At 43.7% G+C, this 26,543-nt stretch overlaps 1 protein-coding gene across 1 annotated transcript in view; it reads left to right on the top strand.

Annotated features, from left to right (window-relative positions):
• lamb1b (laminin, beta 1b) overlaps window positions 1-26,543 on the top strand; it is a 46,441-nt gene that overhangs the window by 5,704 nt on the left and 14,194 nt on the right. Inside the window, exons 3-23 of the mRNA XM_033614934.2 lie at window positions 3,784-3,919; window positions 7,891-7,964; window positions 10,593-10,781; window positions 10,896-10,959; window positions 11,689-11,891; window positions 12,232-12,352; window positions 14,012-14,200; window positions 16,006-16,182; window positions 17,397-17,509; window positions 17,635-17,714; window positions 18,962-19,097; window positions 19,182-19,340; window positions 19,911-20,044; window positions 20,128-20,248; window positions 20,496-20,682; window positions 22,278-22,421; window positions 22,502-22,733; window positions 22,807-22,970; window positions 23,182-23,406; window positions 24,037-24,254; window positions 25,006-25,102. Of these exons, the coding sequence (XP_033470825.1) occupies window positions 3,784-3,919; window positions 7,891-7,964; window positions 10,593-10,781; window positions 10,896-10,959; window positions 11,689-11,891; window positions 12,232-12,352; window positions 14,012-14,200; window positions 16,006-16,182; window positions 17,397-17,509; window positions 17,635-17,714; window positions 18,962-19,097; window positions 19,182-19,340; window positions 19,911-20,044; window positions 20,128-20,248; window positions 20,496-20,682; window positions 22,278-22,421; window positions 22,502-22,733; window positions 22,807-22,970; window positions 23,182-23,406; window positions 24,037-24,254; window positions 25,006-25,102 (3,163 nt within the window). The remainder of the gene's footprint in view (window positions 1-3,783; window positions 3,920-7,890; window positions 7,965-10,592; window positions 10,782-10,895; window positions 10,960-11,688; window positions 11,892-12,231; window positions 12,353-14,011; window positions 14,201-16,005; window positions 16,183-17,396; window positions 17,510-17,634; window positions 17,715-18,961; window positions 19,098-19,181; window positions 19,341-19,910; window positions 20,045-20,127; window positions 20,249-20,495; window positions 20,683-22,277; window positions 22,422-22,501; window positions 22,734-22,806; window positions 22,971-23,181; window positions 23,407-24,036; window positions 24,255-25,005; window positions 25,103-26,543) is intronic.

Raw genomic sequence — 26,543 nt, forward strand, 5'->3', positions numbered from 1 at the left:
TTCCAGCTGGGATACTGACATTAAAAGCGATTGTTTTTATTGGGATATCGCTGTGTTTCCTGCAAGGATACTGCCACAAAAAGTGTCCGTCTTTTACCAATACATCGCTGCGTTTCCTACCAGGACAGTGCCTCAAACATTGGAAGCTTTTTTTCCAAGATATTGCTGCGTTTCCAGCTGAGATTGTGCCACGAAAAGCTATATATTTTTACCGAGAAGTTGCTTTTCTAGTCCAGATACTGTCAGGTAAAGCGGTTGTTTTTGATGGAGACATCGCTGTGTTTCCTGCTGGGACAGTGCCTCAAAATGTGGCAACTTTTTTCCAAGATATCGCTACATTTCCAGCTGAGATTGTGCCACGAAAAGCAGCTGTTTTTTACCTAGAAGTTGCTACTTTTTTAGCTGGGATACTGGCAGGAAAAGCAGTTGTTTCTGATTGGGACATCACTGTGTTTTCTGCAAGGATAGTGCCACAAGATGCAGTTGTTTTTACAGAGATTTCGCTGCTTTCCCAGCGGGGATTGTGCCTCTAAAACTGGGCATTAAAAGCCAAAACGTGATATATTTCTGACCATAACCGCATGGTTTTCTGCCTAAAGCTAACAATGCATTAACCACAGCGTTAACCATTTTTCGTGTGATCTAAAACCTTCAAAGTTGTCCTGTTAGACAACAACAAGTTTGTCTGTACCAGATTTTAAGACCTTAGAGCGACCAGAACAAATACGTAATTTTTTCTTCTCATACTAAATAAAGTTTTTGGGCACAAGTGAGTTAAGAATTGACTCAAACAATAAACTGATTATCTAAATCAATAAACTAATTAACTGACTGATAGTTTCAGCTCTACATCATGTATGGGAGCATGCACATGTACAGTATCTGCTCGCTGTCTTGTGGAGTGGGAGTTCAGACATTCCTCTCCACAATAAAAGCGCTGTGTGCCTCACAATCCCCTCCCTGTGTGCCTGTGGACTGGGGGCGAGGTCGGGGGATATTCTCTTTTTATCAAACACCCCGTGGCGAGTTTTGCTGTGTGAATGGTGTCCTTATGAAATGACACACTGCGGGGCCTTTGCTGAGCTTCCTGAGGATGAGCGCAGTCCTAAAGTATGAGCTGCGTGATGGTGATGAAGGGGGAGGAAGTGAGCCTAAAGTAGAAGACATTTGTGCTAAGTGGAGCCACTTAGAGAGACTCGGCTCACATTTCAACACAGACATAGTTGGCAGGGGCTCCGTGAAATTGAGAAACTCATCTTGTTTATTCACACGCTGCAATACTGTGAGATTTAAGAGTGTGTGTGTGTGTGTGTGTGTGTGAACCAGAGTGTAGCCTGTGTCCATGCCAAAGCATCTGGTGTGCAGGCGAAGCTCCTGCTGATGACAGTGAGTACATTAGTAAACAGCCCCGCCATGTCCTTAATTCACTTTCTCTGGATCTCTCTGTCATTACTCACTATGTGGCCAAAAGTATGTAGACACCTCAAACTTACACCCACATGATTACTGAACACGCATTACAAAACTACAGACTGTCATCTGTTGCTGTAACAGTCTCCATTCCGTCAGGGAAAAGCATTACACAAGGTTTTGGAGCCTGGCTGCAGAGATTTACTCCCAGACCAACACTTCATCCAAAGCGTGCTGGGTGGGGGGAGGTGGGGGACAGAGATGTCCTTCCAAAACAAACTGGGAAACTGTTTCTTTCTCAGGTGCTGTCACTGCTGTCTAAAATATCATTGTGTGCTGTTGCATTAAGATAAAGAACCCCAAACCGTTACTGTTCCTCTATCTAACGTTCAGTTGACACTAAAGCAGTTTGATTCAGTCCATTAAAAATAGTAAGTTTTTGTCCTGTAAGTTTCTTCTCTCTTCCCTCATCAAAACGAGAGAGCAGGAGGAGGTAGAGTGTACGGCCCGAGCCAACAGGGGAGAGTTCAGTCCGCACAGACGTCTCTCCTTGGCTCCTTCTTACTTTCCTATCTACCTTTGCTCTTTCCTACATTTCTATCCATCTAACCTTAACCTTTTGGCTCCCACTCGGACCCCCAGATTGTGCTATTACTCCCACTCAGAGTCGCAAGTATGTGCATCAAGGGATTGTAACATCTAGTCCTAAAGTGAAATAGCTGATTATTCAATGAGTGGATCAAAACAAAATGACTCGGCAACAGTTCTGGGGTCATTTCCTGCCTTCAGGCCGTTGACAGCTGCTGCTCGGACACATTATGTTTTCAGGTTGTTTGTTTGTTTTCGTGAACGTGATATTTCAGAACCACCTCGATGGAATTTCCTCAAATTTGGCACAAACGTCCACAAATATCCAAACATGTTTTTTTGTGTGCCATAAATCAAGAATTCATACACTAATGATGACAAAATTTGACACAAATGTCTGATAGGATGAAACGATAAAGTTATGACATTTTATATCCCAGAGGTCAACTCCACGGTGACATCACGATGCTCTGCAAAAACATTTTTCACACATTTTATAAGCAGAAATACAAGCATTAGGAAGAATGTTGAACCCATTAACCCAAACATCCCTTACCAAATCCTATTGTTCAGATGTACACTTACATGTATACACACACGTATCAAAGGACATCAATTATGAAAGTGAAAATAGGAAATAAGGGGCCGCCACTGACTGAAGAACTTCGCAGTTGAACCCCGCAGTGAGAACTTAATCTTCTCCAGGTCTGGGAAAAACATTGTATCTCACAACTAAGTGGCACTAGAAGGTTTCTGGTTTCCATAGGGGGAGTCGTCTCCTGCGAGCTATTAGGGAAGTGAATGAAATTACTTTTGCTTGTTTCTCCGAGACATGATTATTTTCTTCAGGAGTACCAAAAATGGCGATCATTGGGGATGGCTCGATGCAAAACCACTTTTCTGGTCGCTACTCAACGTCATATCTCAGAAACAGAAGGGGGGACATTTGGTCAGATACTGAATTGGTGACTCTAATGTTTGGTCAACACCTTGAAACTGTGCTGATTGTATAGATCGTTTGTGCTGCCATGTCTGAAGCATGTAAGTTGTATGCATGTAAGAATTTGTAGCTTCTTTGCAGCAACATGCTACTGATCTTCTCTCACTGTGTGACGCAGGAAAACCATTTCAGAACCACGACCAAAGATGTCACCATCTTCAGTTTGATTGAAGAGCACCTGATTTTTTACAAACTTTTTTAACAATCTTTACATTTTTACCTTTTGGCTTCTCTCCTGACCCAGATTGCAGCACTCCCACTGCTTTGTGTCAACATGTTTCTTTCATGTTGGTCATCTTTTGTCTGGGACAGCTCAGAATCGCAGCATGTACTGGGTGTAAAGTGTGACCTCTTAGTAGCAGCACCATCTTTAAAAAGTGTATAGTAAACACAGCATTTGTCTGTTCCCCGCTACCGAAACTGAGCTTTTTGTTTTCTCAGTATTAGTCTGCAAAAATGGCCCAAAATAAAGTCAGTTTTGTTCAGGATGTTGAATTTTATTTTGTAATTGTCTTAACAAAACCTTTGCAGACCAGGGGGCCTGAGCAACAGCGTGTATGGCTTAATAGGTAGAGCCTGCTGTGTCATAGTGAATCCTTTCTGAAGTTTTCTTTGGACCAACTTTCTATTGAAACTGCTGATATCCTGTTTCATGGATTAACCAGAGTAACAAAGAGAATATCATTCACCACTGTGTTGTATTCACTGTATTCAGGTGGTGGCAGACGTTTCAAAACCTGCTAAACTCTCAGAGTAACTGACTCTCTGTGCTCTGTGTCTAACAGGAGGATACAAAATGTTTCATGTGCGACTCCAGAGAGATGTTCGACGAGGACACCAACCAGGTCAGCCACACCATCGAGAACGTGGTCACCACCTTCGCCCACAACCGCCTGAAGACCTGGTGGCAGTCGGAGAACGGTGAGAGGCGGAAAACATGCGTGAGAAAAGTGTTTGTTGTTGAATTAAAGAGGCAGAGCTCCTGCTGAGCACTCCTGGTGTGAAATGAATGAACAGCAGCTGAAAGCGTGTGAGCTGTGACTGACGCTGTTCTCATGAGAGCTCAGCTCAGTAATGAGTAGACAGGAGATCACAGGGCCTCTCACTGCAGCCAATCACAGCGGGCCTGGGGAGCGGGGCATACAGGTGAGCTGAGGAGAACAGGTGTGCAGCTAAGAAACAGATGTGTGTCATCAGTTGAACACACAGGTGTTCAAAGTGGGGAAGAAGGGAAGTGTGTAATGAGACAGCGGAGGATCAGAGAGAGAAGAAACAGTCAGTGGTGGAGGAAGTATTCAGATACTTAAGTAAAAGTACATTACCACATCATAAAATACTCCAAGTCCTGTACTTTTCCCCCTTAAAGGGTCCTTTTGGGGGAGTTTTTCCTTATCTGCTGTGAGGGTCCAAGGACAGAGGAATGTCGTATGCTTTAAAGCCCTCTGAGGCAAACTGTGATTTGTGATATTGGGCTTTATAAATAAAATTGAATAAGAGCATATATGATTAGATTTTTATTGCTAATTCATTGACGTTTAAGCAGCATTTTATTCTTGTAGTTTGTTGAGATGGACTCCTCTGTCTAGGGCTTCAACTTATGGTTATTTTCATTATGGATTATCAACAGAAAAGATGTTGGCACTTTATGTTTCTGCAAACCACAGATAAATTACATTTGCACGTCATGATGTACAGTAGCAGATCCGCTGAAACTTTGTGTTTAACAATGCTGTGGTTAACGCGTGGTACCGTTTAGGCATAAAAATCACTTGGTTATGGTTTGAAAAAGATTGTGTTTTGAATTAAAATATCTGGTTTTTGGGGCACGGTATCTAGTGATGTGTCAGTGAAAAACAGCTGCATTTCGTGCCACTTTCCCCAAGCTACAATAGCAAAGGGATCGCTGAAAAACACTCACGTTTGGCGCCTAAAAGGCCGCTGGTTACAGCGATGACTGGCTAAAAACATCCAGTTTTGTTGTGGGCGGCTGTGGCTCAGAGGTAGAGCACGTCGTCTACTAATTGGAAGCTTGGCAGCTCCGTCCCCGGCTCCTCCAGTGCGCATGTCAGAGTATCCTTGAGCAGCTTGAATCCCAAGATGAAATGTACAAATGTAACGTATCCTGGTTTGCAGAAATGTACAATGCCAAAAATGTTTTCTCGCCATTGGGCCTGGATTATTTTCTGGATCAAGTCATTTATTGTTTGGTAAAATGTAAAAAAAAAAAAAAAAAAAGTGAGAAATGTCTGTTATCAAGCAAACAGCAATAAGTGACAACTTCAAATGTCTTTTGTCCGATCAGCAGTCCAAACCTCAGTATTATTCAGTTTTATTTAAGATGAGAAAAAGCAGCAAATTTTCGTATTTCAGGGGCAAAACCATTAGGTCTTTGGCATTTTTATGATAAAAGATTTATTCAGTTTGATGGTTTTATACAAACTGTTCCACCGTCTGCTCAAAAACTAAATATGTTGCTGTATTTTAAGGGACTAAAGTCACTAGTCTAGCCTGTTTCAACACCAATGGATGCCAGACTCAGTTACCTCAGTTATTCACACTCACATCTTTAATTTGAGCCCTGAAAGAAATCTTGTTACAGTAAAACAGTTCCCACACAGACGGACAAACCCTGCCCTCTTTCCTCCCACATTCACGCTGCTACTCTGTTTCCCTCTGAGTTGTGGGAATCTGTCCGAGGTGTGAGTCATGGAGGGAGCAGTGCAGATGGCTTTGAAACATCAGGAAGCTGCAGACACACAATGGCTTTGCTTGGGATTTCCTAATTCCCTCGCAGTAGTCCTCCGGCTCCATCTTGGCTTTCGGAGCCGGCCGCACCAGCTGTTCAGTTTAAACTGAGCCTAAAGTTAGTGTTTGTGAAGTGGATAAGTACAAACTACTACAGACTGTTTCTTACATAGAGATTAGATGTTACTAAATATTTACTCATGTATCAAACTGACAGAGCTAATGTTAGCTGATTTAGCATTAGCTGTCTCTCAGCTCTTTTCTAGGGCCTTGTTATGTCTGTTTCTCTGGTGTCCACTGCAAATCCACTAAATATATACAGTCTGTGGGCAACACACATGAGAGACGCATCAAGAGGTGCAGTGTAGCCAATCACAGGCAGAGTACGGCGGGTCTTGCCAAGGAAAGCTAATAGTGAAGCAGCACGCAGGGTAAACTGAAGGGTTAGTATGTATATATGTTAGTATGGTTAATACTTTTATCCAGACCTCCACAGAAGAACAGTCCGCTGCACTTCAAAGCTTTTCTTGCTCGGAATTTTTGTGGATGCTACCACGCTACTCAGTTAATTAATCAGCTTTGTTACTGAAAAGCCATTCAGCTCAGAAAGTAGTGACGTTACCACACCACCGAGAAATGTAGTGCTACCAATAGTGACACTACTGCCCAAATAAACCCTTAATTCACCCAGTTAAATGCAGAAATACGGTGGCTCTCACATGCTAAAATGGAGTCTGGTGGGTTTGGTGATGGCGATTTCAGGGCTGTTCCTGGTTAAACATAAAGAATCTTGTTCTATCTCTGTCGGGATCCTTTCCATAATTTTGTCAGACTCTTACAGTATCAATCTGAGCCTGTCAGCGGCAAAAACAAGAACCTTTAGTGGACGTAAATTGACATTGCACAAATGCCCTGAATGGTTATGTTGCCATCTGTTTAAGCTGTCAGCTGCAGCGCTCTCACTCAATACTGGACTAATTTCAAAAAATGTCATTCCCCCTTACTGTACGTTCAGACCAGAAGCTTCCAAAGAGGCAAAGTCTCTCGTGGATGCCCAAGAAGCACGACTGTCAAAAATATTTGTGGCAGCTTTGGTCGCTGTAGTCGCTCATCACGTGAATCATTGATCGTTCGATTGTGCAGCCGTAACTGTACGTTCACACCAAAAGCTGCCAGAGGAGCAAAATCGCTGAATTCGCTCTAGCAGCGCCGCTGGTAAAATGTTAGTGGCAGTGAAAGCAGCTCAAGTCGCTCATGACGTCAAATTCTGAATGTTCGATTATGCTTCTCAATTTAAAGGAGCCGCAAAGCAGGTTACTGGCTGGAGCACAGAAATGTGACTTTGTGCATTTGCCTGAGTACAGAAACTTTAACATTTGGACAATGAAAACAGGATAAAAATCTAAATAGGTCTGACATTAAACATTAAACACACACAGCCTGTGTTGCGTTCAGGCGTTGTCACGTAAATAACAAATTCCAGTACCTGAACACTCCGTAGCACAACACAGCAGCATGTGAAGTGGGCCGAACCCGAACCGAATATGGGCAACATTTTTAGATGTTAGAAGCTCATAGTTGGCCTACAGGAAGTTATGTTTGGTCAATGAAAACAGAAAACAAATGTCATCCCATTCAAACTCCGCTGCGGTTGGTTTGTTCGCCCAAGACGTGCGGCTGACGACCAGGTCGCCCAAGTCATTGAAAATGAATGATTTCCGCTGCTTAGGAAGCTCTGGTCGCTGTTGGTGTGAACGTGCAGATAGTCACTTCGACACAAAAACATGGGCAAACAGGATCCAGGTTGAAAAATACAGAAGTTACCCTTAAGATTTAATGTTGCAAACTAAATGTAGTAAATAAGTAGATTAAAACCACATGTACATGTACACGCAGTGAGGAGCTTAGGAGAAACTGCTGCAACAAAATCCAGAACCAGAGCCTGAGATTGATTAGGTTCATGTGTGAATGCTTGAGATGCCTCAGCTGCATAAACACATGCAGAAAGAATCCATAAATATTTGAAAGAAATAATGCTTATGTGTGTGAGAAAGTCTGTGTGGAGTGCGTTGACAGTTTTATGAATGGGAATCAGCTGAGACAAAGATTTAATTGTTAATTTCCTGTGTGTTTTCTTTCCGCTGTAGGTGTGGAGAATGTGACCATCCAGCTGGACCTGGACGCTGAATTTCACTTCACACACCTTATCATGACCTTCAAGGTGCCTGTTCTCTCTCTCACACACACACACACACACACACACACACTCCCACACCCACGCAGATAAACACAATGTCGGACAGCTGTGGTGGAGGAATGTGGAAAATCGTTCTGGTCTCTGGAGGACGGTGGGAAGCGAAGGAGGAGATGAGTTTGAGGATGTGCAGTAAGAAAAAAGCTGCTCGTCTCTCATTGCTTTCACATGGTCGGCCATGACGGCAGCCAGTTGGCTTCGTGCCCTTAGCTTTACATCATAGTCAAAACACACACTCAGAGACACACTTCCCATGTGTATCCTGTCCCATCCTGTTTTAGGACTAGATGGCAGAGAGGATCAACACCTCCAACACCCTCCACCCTCTCAGGAATATCACCCCTTTATATTCAAGTCATGTTTATTATTTTAGTGTCCAAACCTTTAAGAGGAAAACATCAAATATAAACAGGATATATGGATCAAAAATGGCAGGAAAATGGAGTATTTGATACCTCTGTAGTTTGATTTTATGTCTTCGCACCAGCAATGGCCGTGACCAGAGGCATTATGTTTCCAGGTTGTCCGTCCGTCCCTTTCGTTCATTCTCATGAACGTGATATCTCAAGAACACCTTGAGGGGAATTGTTTCACATTTGGCACAAACATGTACCGATTAGATTTTGGTGTTCAAAGGTCAAAGTTACTGTTCATTTTTAAAAACTGTCTAACAGTAGCCCCTTTTACACTGCCAGATTTTCCGCGAATGTTGGGCTGTTTTGCCAGCAAACTGGAGCATTTAGACACACACAGCGAGTTGATCCGAGGTGCCTAATTTTCCGCCTCGTAGGGTAGTCATATTGGCGGAACCCTTTTGGTTTAAACAGACCGAGGCGTCCTTCCGCCACGGGAGGGGCTGTTGATGACTTGTGGGAGGAGCTGTTGATGACGCCGCACGTGCGACCCACTGGCGGTGAATTTACAGGAAACAGCTGATAGCAGGAATTAGCGAGCAGCTAGTAGCAAGAGGGAAACACAAACCTGACAGACACTGTAAAGGTGAGCAACTGGGGAGACAAGGAGTTGCGCGCCCTCCTTGTCCTCGCAAACAAAGAGGCCATTAACCGTCAGATGACGGGGACGGTGAAGAACGGGTCGACTTACGAGGGAATCGCCAAAGGACTGACCAGCCGCTGCTTCCCTCCCACGTTACTGTTTTCGTCACACGCTTAGCTACACGTTTTGTTACTTGCTCACGCCCCCCATTGCCCTGAAAAATACTGTTTTTATGCTGCCAATGCTGAAAGAAGAATGATTGGGTTTTCCTGCAAATTTGCACAATTCCTGTTTATAAAGGGCTAGTCTAATATCGGAGTCTGAAGATGGCGGACTGGCAGTATCTAAAACTTCGGACATCCAGGGCGGTGGCTTAGTGGATAGAGCAGGCGTCCCATGTACAAGGCTGTTGCCGCAGCGGCCCGGGTTCGATCCCAGCTTGTGGTCCTTTGCTGCATGTCATTGCCTCTCTCTCTCCCCATTTCACCACCTCTTAACCTTCCTATCAATTAAAGGCAAAACATGCCCCAAAAAAATCTCTTAAAAAAAAAAAAAAAAAACTTCAGACATTCTGGATATTATTCATGATGACATTCACATACTGATAATTTTCCATGGCAGTTGCTGAAGGTCAAAGTTCAAGGTCACAGTGACCTCATATGACGTGTTTTTCGCCATAACTCAGGAATTCATACACTGATTATGTCAAAATTTCATACAAATGTCTAACAGGGTAAAATGATGAAGTGATGACACTTTATATCCAAAAGGTCAAAAGTAAACTTCACTGTGACATCACAATGTTTGTTCATCGTCATACCTCAGGATCCGAAGGGGAGACATTTGGTCAGATACTGAATTGGTGACACTAATCTTGGGTGTAAAGATCTTCTGTGCTGCCGGGGGAGAAGATGTGCGTGAAGCATCCATGTTTTCACAGACATGGTTATAAACTGTAACTGCAACTTGACTTGTGCGCAGATGCGTACAGCTGTGAGGCGGTAAATCTAGTTTTCCTGATTTTTTACACAGAAATTTGCGTGTGAAATGATAACAGAGGGAATACAAGTAACAACTCTGTCAAGTTAATAAGACAGAAGTAGCTCAAGAATATTTGATTTTCAGGATGAGTCACAGAAAGACATTTGAATGTGAGAGAAGATACAGATTTGATATCTGTTCCTTGTGAAAAATAGTTAAAAATGTACTTTATACATTGGAAAAAGTTCTTAAAACTTGATTTAAGCAGAAGATGAGTATAAAGATCTGAGATGCAAGGTGATTGTTGGTTATCTATTGGATAACCTAAGTTTTATCTAATCTCATACGTGGGAGATAAACTTAGGTTATTTGCTACGGTGGCGACAAATTATGGCCAACATTGCATGCAAAAAACCCTTATTTTTCACTTTATGTCTAAGGGTTTTTGTAAATTACCTTTAGAATTAAGGGATTTTTGGAAGAACCTGGATGGAAAACAAAATGAAAAAACACCATCAGAGATATTCTGACATCTGATATTACAAGAAAATGCAGGTTTTGCTGAAAACCCTGATTATTTAACATTTCAGTGATTTTTTCTTCTGTCTCTGTCGACAGACGTTTCGGCCGGCTGCCATGGTGATCGAGCGGTCCATGAACTTTGGGAAGTCGTGGCAGGTGTATCGCTACTTTGCCTACGACTGCGAGTTGTCCTTCCCTGGTGTGTCCACCGGGCCAATGGCCAAAGTGGACGAAATCATCTGCGACACCCGTTACTCAGACATCGAACCATCCACCGAGGGAGAGGTGAGTATTTTTTAGCTTATATTTACATTAAGGGTTTTTCTATTGATAAGAGTGTCACCAGTCATGTTCATTTCAAACTGTGACCTAGCTGTCTTTTAATTTTGTCTGTTTCAGGTGATATTTCGGGTGCTGGACCCCGTCTTCCACATTGAGGACCCCTACAGCCTGAGGATACAGAGTAAGATGCTCAGTTCTTTGGCAGCTTTGAAAACTGTTATGTCTCCTTAAAACGAAGCGATGTCTGTAGGTGGCCTCACACCAGTGAGTTGTGATCAGCTGGTCATCTTACCTTCTCAGATTAAACACATGAATTGAACACCTACCTGGAGCAGAGTTTCAGGGGTCGGAGTTTGGACAGGAAGAGCACTGCACGGAATTTCACATGTGGGAACGACTCACAGTCTGTGCAGTCACCTACATCCAGACTGAGAAAAACACACACACACACACACACACACACACACACACACAGAGGCAGAGGCCTCATGTTAAGTATGTGGTGAATGCTGTGGGTGTGTGGGGAACAGCGGCGGTGATGTCTTTGAAGTCTGAAAGTCAGTGAGAATCTATCCAGACTGTGGATATCTTTGGAGGCGATCTCCCTTTATTCCTGAGAAAACAAAACAAAATCAGCAGCTAAACAGCTCTAAAACACGGAAATTACTACAAGAGCAGTGTCGCTTACCTCCCCCACCAGCACAACAGCAAAAGAGGAGAAGTAAGGCAGGAGACGCCCCTTTATAGGTGGGGTACCCCCAAAGGTGAACGCAGAGGAACAGAAACTGAGTAGCAAATGTTCCACTTATCAACTATGATAAGTGCAAATACTTAATATTTACAATTACTGCTGTATAACTGACCCTGTTACAGATATACTTAACGCTCTTTATTTCCTGTGTGTGTGCAGACATGTTGAAGATCACGAACCTCCGGGTGAAGTTCATCAAGCTCCACACGCTGGGCGACAACCTGCTCGACTCGCGTGACGAGGTGACGGAGAAGTACTACTACGCCCTCTACGACATGGTCGTCCGCGGCAACTGCTTCTGCTACGGTCACGCCTCTGAGTGCGCCCCGATCGATGGAGCATCAGCGGGAGCTGAGGGCATGGTACAACTGAAAACATACTCACAGAAACAGATTGGAGAATATAAAACATACAAGCTTCAATCTTAATTTTAATTTGACATTAATTCATTCAGATTTCTTTCTGGGCACTTTAAGGACTCTAGAGTAAATGTTGCACAACTTTTAAGGACTAGAAGTCTCTAAAGTGCTCCAAAAAATGGGACTTTGAATATCTCCAATTTCATGACAACTGGGTAACTCCCATCTGCTGATGAAGATCATGTGGTATGATTGAAAGCTCTAGAACTGGGACTGGATCCTAATTCTAACTGTGTCTGGTAGTAGAAATGGTGTTCATTTATTATTTTGTGTGTGTGTGTAGGTCCATGGCCGCTGTGTGTGTAATCACAACACTGAGGGACTGAACTGTGAACGCTGCCAAGACTTTTACCAGGATTCGCCTTGGAGACCTGCAGAGGGACGAAACACCCACGCCTGCAAGAGTAAGAACACAAACATTAAGACAGAGTAAACTTTTATGCATTTTGGGAAGCTTATTTGTTTTCTTGACAAAAGTTTGATGGTGAGATTAACCCCCCTCTCATGTCTGCACATACAGTATGGAGCTCCTGTAGAGTCAGCAGGTTAGCTTAGCTAATGCTAATGCATAGTTTATGTTACTTAGCATAAAGCCTGTGCGGTTTACTAAGCTAGCGAGTGGTTTTCACCCTCCTTTCAGTTTTCATTAGCCTGATATCAGACAGAATTATCAACTCATTACTCTCTGTTTCCTTGGTGGAGTGACTGGGTTCAAAGGTCCCTGGCAAAGTCTTGGAGTGTGTCTCAAATCGCACACTTCAGTACTCTATAATTTCAACGAGGCAGTGTTATCCTAAATTGCACATTGCACTTACTGGAATTGACGACGGCCTCTTTCTTTAAACTGCCTCTTCTTCCTCTCCATCTTCTTTTTAAATGGGAATTTGCAAACAAACAGTGGAGCACTGTTGCCACCATTTGACCGCTATCTCCACACATAAACCAAACTTAGTCACAACGTCAAAGCTGATTAAATTGTGCCGCTGTAGCTAGGAGCAAGTTAGCTAGCCAGCGCTCGTAACCAACTATGTTACGAACGTGGACTGACTAGCTAACATTACGTAACGTTAACAGAAAATCCTGCATAGTATACCTTTAAATTTATTTGGTTGTTGGAGTGGGATTTGATTTTTTTGGCATTTTTCCCTTTTTTTTTAAGATTTTGTATGCTTACCAATTAAACAATGTTGAAACAATACTTAGTTGCAGCCATATACTGTATAACACAGATGAAAACAATAAAATAGACTATGCTAGGCTGTGCTAGGCTAGGCTAGGACAGGACAGACTAGGCTAGGATAGGTTAGGCTAGGCTAGGTAAGGATAGGATAGGCTAGGCTAGACTATGCTAGGCTAGGATAGGATAGGATAGACTAGGATAGGTAAGGGTAGGCTAGGCTAGGCTAGGATAGGTTAGGCTAGGCTAGGCAAGGATAGGATAGGCTAGGCTATTATGGGATAGGCTAGACTATGCTTGGCTTGGCTAGGCTATGCTAGGATAGGATGAGATAAGATAGGCTTGGCTAGACTATGTTTTGTTAGGCTAGGATTGGATAGGGTTGGCTAGGATAGAATAAAATAGGCTAGGGTAGGCTAGGATAGGATAAAATAGGGTAGGCTATACTAGGCTAGGTTAGGATAAAATAGGCTAGGCTAAGCTAGGCTAGGATAGGATCAAATAGGCTAGGCTAAGCTAGGCTAAAATAGGATAAAATAGGCTAGGCTAAGCTAGGCTAGGATAGGATTAAATAGGCTAGGATTGGATTGGATTGAATAGGATAGGATAGGTTAGCATAGAATAAAATAGACTAGGCTAGGATATGATAGGAAGGGATGGGCTAGGATAGGCTTTATTGTCCCAGTTGGAAATTTGCCTTTGACATGACAATGTCTGCAGTATGAAATCAAAGCAACACAACAGTAAAAAACAACAAATACATTAATCTATCGACTGCAAATGCCCAAAATCACAGCACAACAACACAGACAATAAATAAATACTCATTATAAGACTATGCAAATCCGATTCTACCAGTCTCAGTCAATCTCACTTTCTTTCTCAGAGTGTGAATGTAACCATCACTCCACATCGTGCCACTTCGACCTTGCTGTTTACATGACGACTGGCAACAGGAGCGGAGGCGTGTGTGAAGACTGTCAGCACAACACTGTGGGCCGACAGTGCGAGCAGTGTGCACCTTTCTACTACCAGCACCCAAACCGAGACCTCAGGGACCCCAACGTCTGTGAGCGTAAGTCACCTCTACGTAACCCCTGTTCTCCACTGAGTCTTCACGGTCCACTCTACTCATCACACCAGCAGTCTGTTAAAATGTTGGTGTCCTCCTCCAGGACATGTTTCTGTCTCAGACAAGCACCATCTGGAGCTGCTGCCTTTGAAGTGAGAAGCAGAAAGTAGCTGTTGTCATCATGATTGTAATTAGCTGCCGAGTGCTGGGTACAAGTGGAAGTAGTGCAGTAAAATGAAATACAACCTCCCCCTCTCTTTTCCTCTGTGCAAGACTCAACTTTTAAATTACACACTGCTTCTGCAGATCGTGTCCGTTCTCACTCACAAATAACTTACTGCTGAAGTAATGTTACTACAAGATAAGCTAATGTTTTTTAGCATCATGTGAGGAAATCCCCTCATTCATCACTTTGTTACAGAGCAAGATATCTCAACAATTACGCACCAGATAGAAATCTGCTGTGTATATCTGTGATTCCTGGAGGTGTTTGTTGAGGCTCCAGTCTTTTCTGTTGCTCCACCATCAGGCCAGCTTCTTTCACTTTTACACAACAGCTATCACAATCTACTGGGCAGGTTTCCGTGTAATTTGGTAAGCACAACCTTTCAGTTTTGGATACTCTAACTTTTCCTCCAGTGCCACCCTTGGGCCAAAAGTTCCCCTTTTCAGATTAGAAAATGTTTGAAAGATTGCCATGAAATTCACTGAGCACATTTATGCTTTCAATCTTTGCTCCAGTGCCAAAGATAAGGCTGAAATGTCTCTTAAAGGGATACTTTGCTGATTTTCAACCAGCTCTGTATCATAACAATGTGGGTAGTCTGTGTAAAGGAACTGAGGTAAACTTCCCTCCATTTTACCAGCGCTCAGATCTCCCTGCTCATCTCTCAGCTCCAATCCTGCAACTGTAATTAGAGGTTGTTTGTGACCAGCCAGCCATCATATTGTTTCCTGTGTCAAAACAGACAAGCTTGCATTACATCACCCACTAGCGGGAGTGTTGATTGGCTGGTGCGGCGCAGTGTACTCTTTAGCAAAAGGCTGTGTTTTAAATTGTAAAATTCAATTGCGGTGCATGTTGCAATATTTTTAAACATTATTATGAGCATTCAATGTTTCCTACAGAATTAGGATGTGATGGTGGAAGGGTGGATGGGAGGAGGGCAGCAACAGCTGATCACCGACAATCAGCTGATGCTGCCGTTCAAAGCAGCACTGAAAGATTGCCTGCTTGATGCAGGACTTGGCCTACATTGGGGGAACACTCTACCGGTTGCCCCCCACACCAACACTTTTTGAAAGAGCCGATTTTATCCCCATCTCCTTATTAAAAGCATAATTTGGAAATGTTTAAATGTTTAAAATGTTCTGAAAAAAAGCCTGCACCAAGAAATGTTAGCTAGAAAATTGAGAACACTTAAAGAAAGGTTTATTTTCATATTAAGAAAACATACAATACAATATAAATGTAGTAGAATTAAATATGCTTTGTCCAACAAAAGTAACGTTCATCACTGATTCTGAAACGACTCAAAAACTTGCAGCACTGATGAGTAACTTAACAAATTCTTATTGTTTCTTCCTGTCCAAGCAAGACAAGCATGACAACACATATGACCTTTTAAAGTCCACAGCTTTGTAAGTAAAAATATAAATAAACCACCTTAGATTGGTGCATAAAGTGTTTGATGGTCAAACAGAGGACACCCAGAGACCCCCCACACTTCACATAGTATACCTCACCCCCCAGTGTTGAAACAAAACCTATGCACATGTCCTAATGTTGTGTTTTCATGTCTCCACAGCGTGTAACTGTGACCCAACCGGGTCTCTGGAGGGCGGACTGTGTGATTCGCACACCGACGTGGCAGCCGGGATGATCTCAGGCCAGTGTCGGTGCAAAGCCAATGTGGAGGGTGAGCGCTGTGACCACTGCCGGCAGGGACACCACGGACTGGGACAGGGGCCTGATGGCTGCCTGGGTAAGTCCATTAAAGTTTACATACATTTATATTTTGCAATATTTGTTATTGTTTTGCTTAAGAAAACCAAAGTAGTTGTTCCCAGTTTGCTGTAGCCTGAGTGTCAGACTGAAGCTCCCAGAACCTTCAGTCTGACATGGCTTCCATTGAAGGCGATTTACAAGGGGGAGGGAATTTGATTTTTCCCTAACCAATCAGTAGAGAACAACGACTCACCCAGAATCTGACGTCATTAGTATCCATGCATCGGGGGTGCCGAAAACAAGCGAGCATTGCCCGTTTAAAATGTCTCCGTCGTCGTGCACGCCCAGCTGCATCGCCGTTAAATCCAGTTTAGCAGCTTCCTTAATTTGGTCCTCCATTAACGTGAGTAGTGGCGAAATACCTCGATAGCATCGTTAATGTGGTCTGTAGGATCTGTAGCGGTCGCCATTGTTGCTATCCTCACCAGTTACCCACCGGCGTACAGCTTGACATCAGCGTGGCGCTGATTGGCTAATCGCTAGACCCGCCCCCACCCCCGGCGTTCATTGGTCCATCCATCGTTTGGACAAGATAAATCGCAAATTCATTGCAGTATGCTAGACCAGAGATGCAAGCCTACTCAGTTGAGTGGGCGGGGTCTATGGTCTGGAACCAGGCTAAGTTTGCTGCTCTCTGTGTGAAACTGTTAATGAATAAAATAAGGAAAATTAGTCATTGGATGATGGTTGAATGTTTATGGATAACTACACCCATCATGAAACAAGAATCCTTTAAAATACCATGACTTACTCCTTAATTTACCCCTGAAAACATGGCAAACTTCTTAATCTTAGGTTAATGTGTTGAGTGTGGTAGTCATAGGTCCCTTAATTTGTCCTTTAATTAAAAAAGGCAAAGTCAAAACTTCTTAAACCATGCATATAATCAATTAAATATATACCTTATACGTATGTATTCCAATCCAATAATTATCCCCTTAAAATCCCAAGAAAAATACCTTAATTTCATCATTATTAATGGGTGAATTAATTGAATTCTGTGGTGAAAAGTGAAGAGATTTGATTTCTTTGTGACATCAAGGAATATTTAAAATATACCGTTTTGTTGTTTTTTATTGGAGGACTTAAAATAAAAACTGACACAACCACACAGAGTGCAGATAAACTACAGTCAGGCGGACCGACGCAGTTGAATCTGATGTTTCATTGTTTGCTTGTGTGTTTTGGCAGCTTGTACCTGTAACCCGCTGGGCACTCTGCCCGGAGGAAGCACCTGTGATGCGGACACAGGAAGGTGCTTCTGCAAACGCCTCGTGGATGGACATAAATGTGATCAGTGTCTGGTGCGTAAAAACAACCGTCAGCCTCAATTTAGATATTTCACATCCATATATATATGTGTGTGTATGTGTGTGTCTGTGTGTGTGTGTGTGTGTGTATGAACAAATGTCTGTTCTCTCCCTTGTAGCCGCAGCACTGGGGTCTGTCCAATGACATGGACGGCTGCAGACCATGTGACTGTGATCAGGGCGGAGCTGTCAACAACAAGTATGTTTAAAGATCTCTTTTATTTAGGTGTAATGTAACTGAGAGTAGGTGTTTCTGTGATGATCTGAAGAATGCAAGGATGAGGCCGATCACGGAGTTCTTTCTTAATGCACGTTTATTACGAGCTCGGATCAACATTTGCTACATGCGAAGCCACGTGATTGATGATACACAGTGGGGGGACACAGCTTATATTCTTAAAATGGTATCACGTGTGCTGTTACCTACATAGCACTGTGCCAAATTTAACTTGGCCTTCAGCCAACTAAAATTAGTCTAATTTGTAGCTCTCCTGGTGGAACATGATCCTCAGGGGTTCTTTGACCAAGTATCCATTGGTCAGTGAAGATGTAAAAATACATACTAACAGTAACTAAGTACATTTACTGAAGTACTGGACTTAAAGGTCCTGTGTGTGAAATTTAGGGGGATTTAGTGGCATCTAGTGGTGAGGATTGCAGATTGCAACCAGCTGAAAGTTCTCCTGGTTAGAATTCCTTCAGTGTTCATTGTTCAGGAGGTTTTCCCAGCGGTATGTCCCAACCCTCACCTATGGTCATGAGCTCTGGGTAGTGACCCAAAGAATGCCATTGCGGATATAAGCGGCAGAAATGAGTTTCCTCCGTGGGGTGGCTGGGCTCAGCCTTAGAGAGAGGGTGAGGAGCTCGGACATCCGGAGGGAGCTCGGAGTAGAGCTGCTGCTCCTTTGCGTCAAAATGGGTCAGTTGAGGTGGTTCTGGCATCTGATCAGGATCTTCCTGGGCGCCTCCTGTTAGAGGTGTTCTGGGCACGTCCCACTGGTAGGAGGCCCCGGGGCAGACCCAGAACACACTGAAGGGATTACATATCTCATCTGGCCTGGGAACGCCTTGGGGTCCCCCAGGAGGACCTGGAAAGTGTTGCTGGGGAGAGGGACGTCTGGAATATGTTGCTCAGCCTGTTGTACTGGCGACCTGGCTTTGGATAAGCCGATGAAAATGGATGGATGGATGAATGGTCGGTTCCTCTCCAAAACAAACAGACTCTGTGATTTAAACCAGTAAAACACTGAATAACAATGTGAAAACACAAATGGTCCTATCTAGAGCCAGCGTTTGGTTTGTCCATTCTGGGCTACTGTAGGACACTTGCAGTATTCACAAAAACAGGCACATCTCTATTTTACTTCTGTACAATTATAAAAAAAAAGCAGCAAATTAAAATACATGAACAATAAAGGTACTCATTCCATCTCTGTCTCTGCACAGCTGTGACCCTCACACAGGACAGTGTGTGTGCAGGGAGCACATGTTTGGACGACGCTGCGATAAGGTGGAGTCTGGCTTCTATTTCATCTCTCTGGATCACTACACCTACGAGGCAGAGGATGCCACGCACGGACCTGTGAGTGTGTTTATCATTGTACTATGCCAAAAATTTACTCAGACATGTAAATTACAGCTCTGTTGATTTCTTTCTCTCTGTCAGGGTGTGACGGTGGTACCGAGGCCGTACCCTCTGGATCGCAGTCCTACGTGGACCGGTATGGGCTTTGCTAATGTGCCAGAAGGAGCTTACTTAGAGTTCAACATCGACAATGTCCCAGAGTCCATGGACTATGACATCCTTATTCGCTATGAGCCGCAGGTAACTGGATTCGTCTTTATACGTTAGGCAATTATTCTTTTCAATGAAGTTGTCAGACACTTAGAAAAGTCTCCCGAGTGAAATCGAGATCACATGGGACGCCATAACCAAGTGGCTGGCATAGTGTACAGGAACATCTGCACTGAGTATGGGCTGGAAGTCCCAAGGTCAGAATGGAAGACACCTCCTAAGGTGGCTGAGAATGACTGAGCTAAGATCCTGGGGGACTTCCAGATCCAGACTGACAAACTGGTGATGGCTAACCAACCGGACATTGTGTTGATGGACAAACAATGGAAGACGGCAGTGGTGATAGATGTAGCAATCCAAAGCGATGGCAACATCAGGAAGAAGGAACGCAAGCAGCTCGAAAAATACCAAGGGCTGAAAGAGGAGCTAGAAAACATGTGGGGAGTAAAGTCAACAGTGGTGCCAATATGGACCAGTGTCAGACATTGTTGTCCCCATTAGTCACTATGACACAAAAACATGGAAAATTAGGGTCAAGGTCTGAAATTTTCAAAAGTTAACCTTCAAGAATAAAAATAATGTGTCTGTGTGTGTTTGCAGCTGCCAGAGCAGTGGGAGAAGGTGAACGTCCGAGTGCAGCGTCCCGTTTTCAACCCTCCAGACTACTCCGCTCACTGCAGCAACTCCATCCAGAGTGGAGACGAGCAGTCCATCTCTCTTCCACCTGGATCCAGGTAAAAACCTGAGTTCACTTTACTGTGTCTGTGTGGTGACACATTCACTGCCACACACTGACCGACCGTCTGTTGTGTTTCAGACACGTGTTGCTGGTGAGGCCGGTGTGTTTCGAGGAAGGACTGAACTATACCGTCCGTCTCACTCTGCCTCTCTACTCGTCAGCCAGTGAAATCCAGAGCCCGTACACACTCATCGACTCTGTATGTTGAGTTTCATTCCTTAACCCCAAACTTATCTTAAAGGACCTGTTCTCCTGTCGGTCTTTTTAACTACTAAGAGATAAAACTATAGATGCTACAATCAGCCATGATTGCTTATTTGGTGCCTTAACCATCTAAAATAACTCCCTCCACTCTGTTACTCCACTCCTTCAAACCTGTGTTTTCATTATGGTTTCCCTTCCCCCGACCCCTCGTCTATCTTGTCCACCTCCTTGTCTCCTTATAGTTGGTGCTGATGCCTCGGGTCAGGGAGCTGGACATGTTCCATGGGGTCGATGGTGAGGGAGCGTGGGATACGTTCCAGCGCTACCGGTGTCTGGAGAGCAGCCAGAGTGTCGTCAAAAGCCCCTTGACCGACATCTGTAACGACTACATCTTCAGCGTCTCTGCTCTGCTGCACAAAGGAGCCATGGGTGTGTAGTTTAGTGTGTGTAATGTGTGTTTGTACAGAGGCATTTTCTTATTAGAGGTCCAGTGTGAAGGATTCAGGAAGATGTATTGGCAGACTATGTCTTCATTAATCTATAATCACCTGAAACTAAGAATCATTGTGTTTTCATTACCTTAAAATGAGCTGTTTATATCTGCATATGGAGCGGGTCCTCTTCCGTGGAGTCCGCCATGTTGTTTCACAGTAGCCCAGAGTGGACAAATCAAACACTGGCTCTAGATAGCACCATTCATTTTTTCTCGTTGGCAACTGTAGTTCTCCTACACCAGGAGTCGGCAACCTTTACTGTCAAAAGAGACATTTTTGGCCAAAAATGATTTAAAAAATCTTGTGTGAAGCCACAAAACATATTTGAGCCTTATAATGAAGGCAATATTATTAGCATATTATATTGAAATTAGCCGATACTCATAGTCTTAGCATGAGATGGGCACTATTTATGATTATTTGGTGATTTATCTTTACAGAGCTGACAGTAAAAGCAAACAAATCTGTCCACACACTTCCAAATTCTCTATTTTATTACGAGACTTTCACTTTTTTGGATTTGGCTTCCATAGCTAACCAGCTAGGAAGACTCAAGACCAGCCACTGCTATCGAAGTTTGGCAAAATTTGGATGAAAGGTGCCAGGCAGCAGATGTATTACACATATTTTAGTTGTTGAAATGTGAAGGAAAAAAACTAGTCATTTCCATATAATTTGTTCGTCAAAGCCACAGGGAGCCACTGGAGAGGGGCTCCAGAGCCACAGGTTGCAATCTGTTATCTCACCATCAGATGGCACTAAATCCTTTACACTCGACCTTTAACTCGATTTCTTCTTGAAAAATTATCAATTGAAAGATAAAAAAGAGCTCTTTTTAATTATTTCTATCCAGTTTCTTTGTTTTACTGGACTTTTACTTTTGTTTATTTGGTTTTCTGTCTATTATTCACAGGTACACTACAACTAATGAATGTTATTAGTATTATTTCAAGTATTCTAACAATAGATTGGTCGATAAAATGTCAGAAGTGAGTGAAAATTGTCCATCACCATTTCTTCAAGCCCAAAGTGACATCTTTAAATCATCCAACCAAAAGTCCAAAACCCACAGATGATTTTTACTGTCACTTGTGTCAAAGAAAAGCAGCACAGAACTGGAACTCACTGATTATTAAAGTAGTCGCTGATTATTTCCTTCTGACAATTAACTAATTGTTTCAGCTCTAACATCAGTGGTGCCTTGTTTAATATGTCAGATGCCACCAAATTTGACATTGATGACACTCTGAAAAAAAACCCTTTGCTTGCCTGACGTTGAACCCAGAGCAAACATAATATAATCACAGATATTTGTATTTATTGACTTACCTAAAGGAGGAGTTAATCATTCATCGGGGAGGATATAATCACTGCTCTGCATACTTCTATTTTACTTGTAAAATTTATATGAGATTTTAAAATTTAAAATATCCTAGATAAACTTACTCATCCTGTTGTTTTAATTATTGTACAATAGAAATTTCTCATAACATAAATCTCCATGTTTCTGTACCTTGTCTTCCCTCCCAGCATGCCAGTGTGACCCTCAGGGTTCACTCAGCACCGTGTGTGAGTCCAGTGGAGGTCAGTGCCGGTGTCGACCCAACGTTGTTGGCAGAAACTGTGAGCACTGTGCCCCGGCTACGTACCTGTTCAGCCCCTCTGGCTGCAGATGTAAGTGTCTGACGTAAATGTAGTTTGATGTTTATTTAACTCAGAAACAGGAAGTGTAATGACTCAAACTTCACCCTCAGCTTGTGACTGTGACCCACGGGGCGCGGTCACTTCTTTCTGCCACGAGGCGACGGGTCAGTGCGAGTGTGTTCCAGGGGCCACAGGGCGCCAGTGTTCCCACTGCCTGCAGGGCTTCTGGGGCTTCCCTCAGTGCCGACCGTGCCACTGTAACGGCCACAGTGAGTACTGCCACCCTCAGACCGGAGAGTGTCAGGGCTGCAGGGACTTCACCACCGGACACCACTGTGAGAGGTATGCCCCACAAAGCTGAGTCAGAAGGATTAAAGTCAAAGCATCTCCCAAATTGACCTTTCTTTACCTCCAGGTGTTTGGATGGTTACCATGGTGACCCAGAGCTGGGCTCAGGTAGCCACTGCCGCCCCTGTATGTGCCCCGATGGGCCGCGCAGTGGACGCCAGTTTTCTGACAGCTGTTACCTTCTGGCTAACACGAACCAGCTGGTGTGTGTGTGCAGCGCCGGCTACAAAGGTATAGAAACACACACGGAGCATCTCACAGTACTTAGGAATAACAGATTTGTTTTTATGTAAGCAGCTTTTTTAATTGCTCAAAGCATCACATGTTTGCGTATGTCATCGCATCTTCACATCAAACCCAAACATCACCTCAGGTCCCCTCTAATTAACCCGCTGAACTTAAAAAAACATGAGTTCACTTCCTGTTTCCTGTCCTCGTCCAGGTGCCAGGTGTGATGAGTGCGCTCCTGGTTATTTCGGGAACCCTCTGGTGCCTGGTGGGCGCTGCATGCCCTGCCAGTGTAACGGCAACATCGACATGCACGACCCCGGGTCCTGTGACGCTCGGACAGGTGCCTGTCTCAAGTGCCTGTACCACACTGAGGGCTACGGGTGTCAGCACTGCAGACAGGGTTACTACGGCGTTGCTGCGACTCAGAGCTGCAGGAGTGAGTACAGATGTTTATGTGACACTGTGACTTACTGTATGTACGGGTATATACATGTATACATGATTTAGCATGTCTGATATGAATTTAATTTCTATATCAATACAAATTTAACACTTTCGCCTCAGACTAAGAAAGAGGGTTCCTAGTTTTTAGGGTGGGGGAGCCCTTCTGTGTGGAGTTTGCATGTTCTCCCCGTGTCAGTGTGGGTTTCCTCCCGGTACTCCAGCTTCCTCCCACAGTCCAAAGACATGCAGGTTAATTGGTGACTCTAAATTGTCCGTAGGTGTGGATGTGAGTGTGAATGGTTGTCTGTCTCTATGTGTCAGCCCTGTGATAGTCTGACGACCTGTCCAGGGTGAACCCCGCCTCTCACCCAGTGTCAGCTGGGATAGGCTCCAGCCCCCCCGCGTGTCTTTGGACTGTGGGAGGAAGCCGCAAACTCCAGACAGAGAGGCTCCACTACCCTGGGTTTGCACCAGGAACCCTCTTGTTGTTTGTTTAAGTTTGAAAATCTTGAAAAATTCTGCTGTGTTCCTGTAAATATAAAGATAAATCACACAAACTACTTTCACCAGTCTTACCCCAAAGACGCAGCTATAACCTGAACCTCTTCCCTCCCCTGTGCAGAGTGCATGTGTTACTCAGTGGGCACCTCACCTCGGGCCTGTTCGTCCCCTGATGAGTGTCAGTGTGACCAGCACAGCGGTCAGTGTCCCTGCCAGCCCAACGTGGTCGGTCAGAACTGCGACCGCTGTGCCCCTGATACGTGGAACATTGCCAGCGGGATGGGCTGCCAGCGCTGCGACTGCGACCCCGTCCACTCCTTTGGATCCTCCTGCAACGAGGTGAGTCAGATGCTGCGATGAAATCCAGGAGCCGTATCCACTCGCCAACATCCAACATCTGTCTGCATCATTTCCTGCATTAGCATCGCAGCAGCTGCTCCGGTTTGCTCTCCCACGTTATGATGTATAGTTGAACTGAATCCCAGCGCTGCACCGCAAACTCTCGTCTCTCAATGAAATGCTGTTTCCAGGTTTCCTTACACAATGCTGTGGCTGGTTGGGATGCTTTCCAAACAATTCTCACTGAGAATAAAGCTGCAGGGCGGCAGTAAGTCACTGTGACCAACCTGTCTAATCACCGAGTGTTTGTGTAGTTTTTTTTTTATATACAGACTCCAGCTGTTTGGGAATTGCTTTTCTTTGCAGCTCTGTTTTACCCACACTCACAGATCTGCATGTGAATCCACAGAAACGTGCACGTACAGAGGAGAGTAGTGTGCACACACTCACACACACAAACATTTGGGTTTCTGTGTTTACTGGCTGCTTTCCATCAGAGGAAGGAAGTCTCAGAATACACTGTGGAATAACTGAATACACATTTCTGTAAGAGGAGCGAGTTGTATCTAACTACAAAGGTCCATTGTGTCTGAATGGGAAAGAAAAGACTTGAAACAAACCACATTAGTCCGGAACTTTAACAATTTAAGACACAAATCCTCCATCTATGTTTTATTTTTCTAACCCGTACACCCACTGTCTGATAATATTTTGCTGACCTGATGTTATTTGTGTTTTGGTGTTCCCGCAGGTCACAGGACAGTGCTTGTGCAAACCCGGTTTTGGTGGGAAGACGTGTCGAGAGTGCAGGGAGCTCTTCTGGGGGAATCCAGAGGTCAAATGTCACGGTGGGTCGCATATATATACATGGAAAAAAGTTTCCCAACACACAAGGGAGGTTCATGAGTCTGTTCTGACACATCTATTACTTCAGTTTATTTTATATGGATATTTAATATCTGAAAGTTGTGTTTGCAGCTTGTTTCCGCTGCCCTCCAGTGGACAAGTCAGTTCATAGAGGTTTAAATATGTGGTTACAAATTCTCTCCTTTGTAATGGGGCATATTTCAAGAAAGCAGAATTCAGAAATCCAGGCCAACGGATAAAGCGAGGCTTGACCTGGTCTAGTTGGTGCTTTGTGGCTTTGTGCGTTTCATGTTGCGACCAGGTGAAGCCACGTGACCATGAAGTCAATCACAGATTCACTGATGCTGAAATGGAGACGCATGCTGCATGATTTACACTCAGTAAGCACCAGCTAATAATGGAAGCATACGAAGAAGCAAAGCATGTCATATATATATAAAAAAGGAAACAGCAGCTTTAATAAAACAACGAGAAAAAGCATGCAGACCAGCTGAATGCATTATAGGTTGCATATTAAAATGATGTATTTTCTTGCATCATTTATCTTTGTAAAGTAATTTCTTGCAACGATTAAGTTTGCCTTTACTACACCGAAGTAAACTCAGGCAACATGACTGTATCACATGACAGACGGCCGGTCTGACCCGGCGGCTCTCATATCTCTGACAACGTTGCAGAAAACTTTCCAAACAGCCATTATTTTCATAAATTGACCACATATTGGGAATCTAAAGAGTTGAAGAGAATTTAAAGAGATAATTTGGAGTTTTTGAAGTGGTGTTGTGTGAAGTACGTATCCATAGTACGATATTACAAACAGTATGTGGCCGTCAGAACGCCCCTAGTTTGGAGAAGCAGGCAGGAGTACCAACATGGAAGCTAAGTAATGCACTGCTGTGGAAGGGGGCAGCAGCAAAACGTATTTTAGCCACTGAAAAATTCCAACGACGAAGCCATTAAAGGCTTCAGTTCCTCATCTATGCTCTCGTCAAAGCCACCAGACTAATTGAAGCCCGCTGAACACGGAAGCTGCTGGTCTACGGCTGACTTGATGAGTTAGTGAGTTCATGTTATCGTCTGACTTTGGTGACTCTAAACCAACCATTTAAAACATCAGCTGAATGCGTAAGTAGCCTCAAAAGGTTATAAGAGGCCCTGTCTGGTGTGAAAAATTGCCCTTATCACCTTTGCAACTTTATCTGCCATCTCTAATTATCTCAACAACTGCAATAAAATAATAATAATTATCTTTATTTCTAAAGCGCTTTTCAAATCAGAGTTACAAAGTGCTTTACATGTCAATAATTACAACAGAAAAGACATGAAAACAAAAACTTTTAAAAGCACTGATAGTGTTAAAAACTGAGGAAATAGAAGACAGTTTAAATGAACTTAAAACTTAAAGGAACTTAAAGGTTCTCC

The sequence above is a fragment of the Epinephelus lanceolatus genome, chromosome 23 (assembly GCF_041903045.1).
Source record: "Epinephelus lanceolatus isolate andai-2023 chromosome 23, ASM4190304v1, whole genome shotgun sequence".
In the NCBI taxonomy this organism is placed as follows: domain Eukaryota; kingdom Metazoa; phylum Chordata; class Actinopteri; order Perciformes; family Serranidae; genus Epinephelus; species Epinephelus lanceolatus.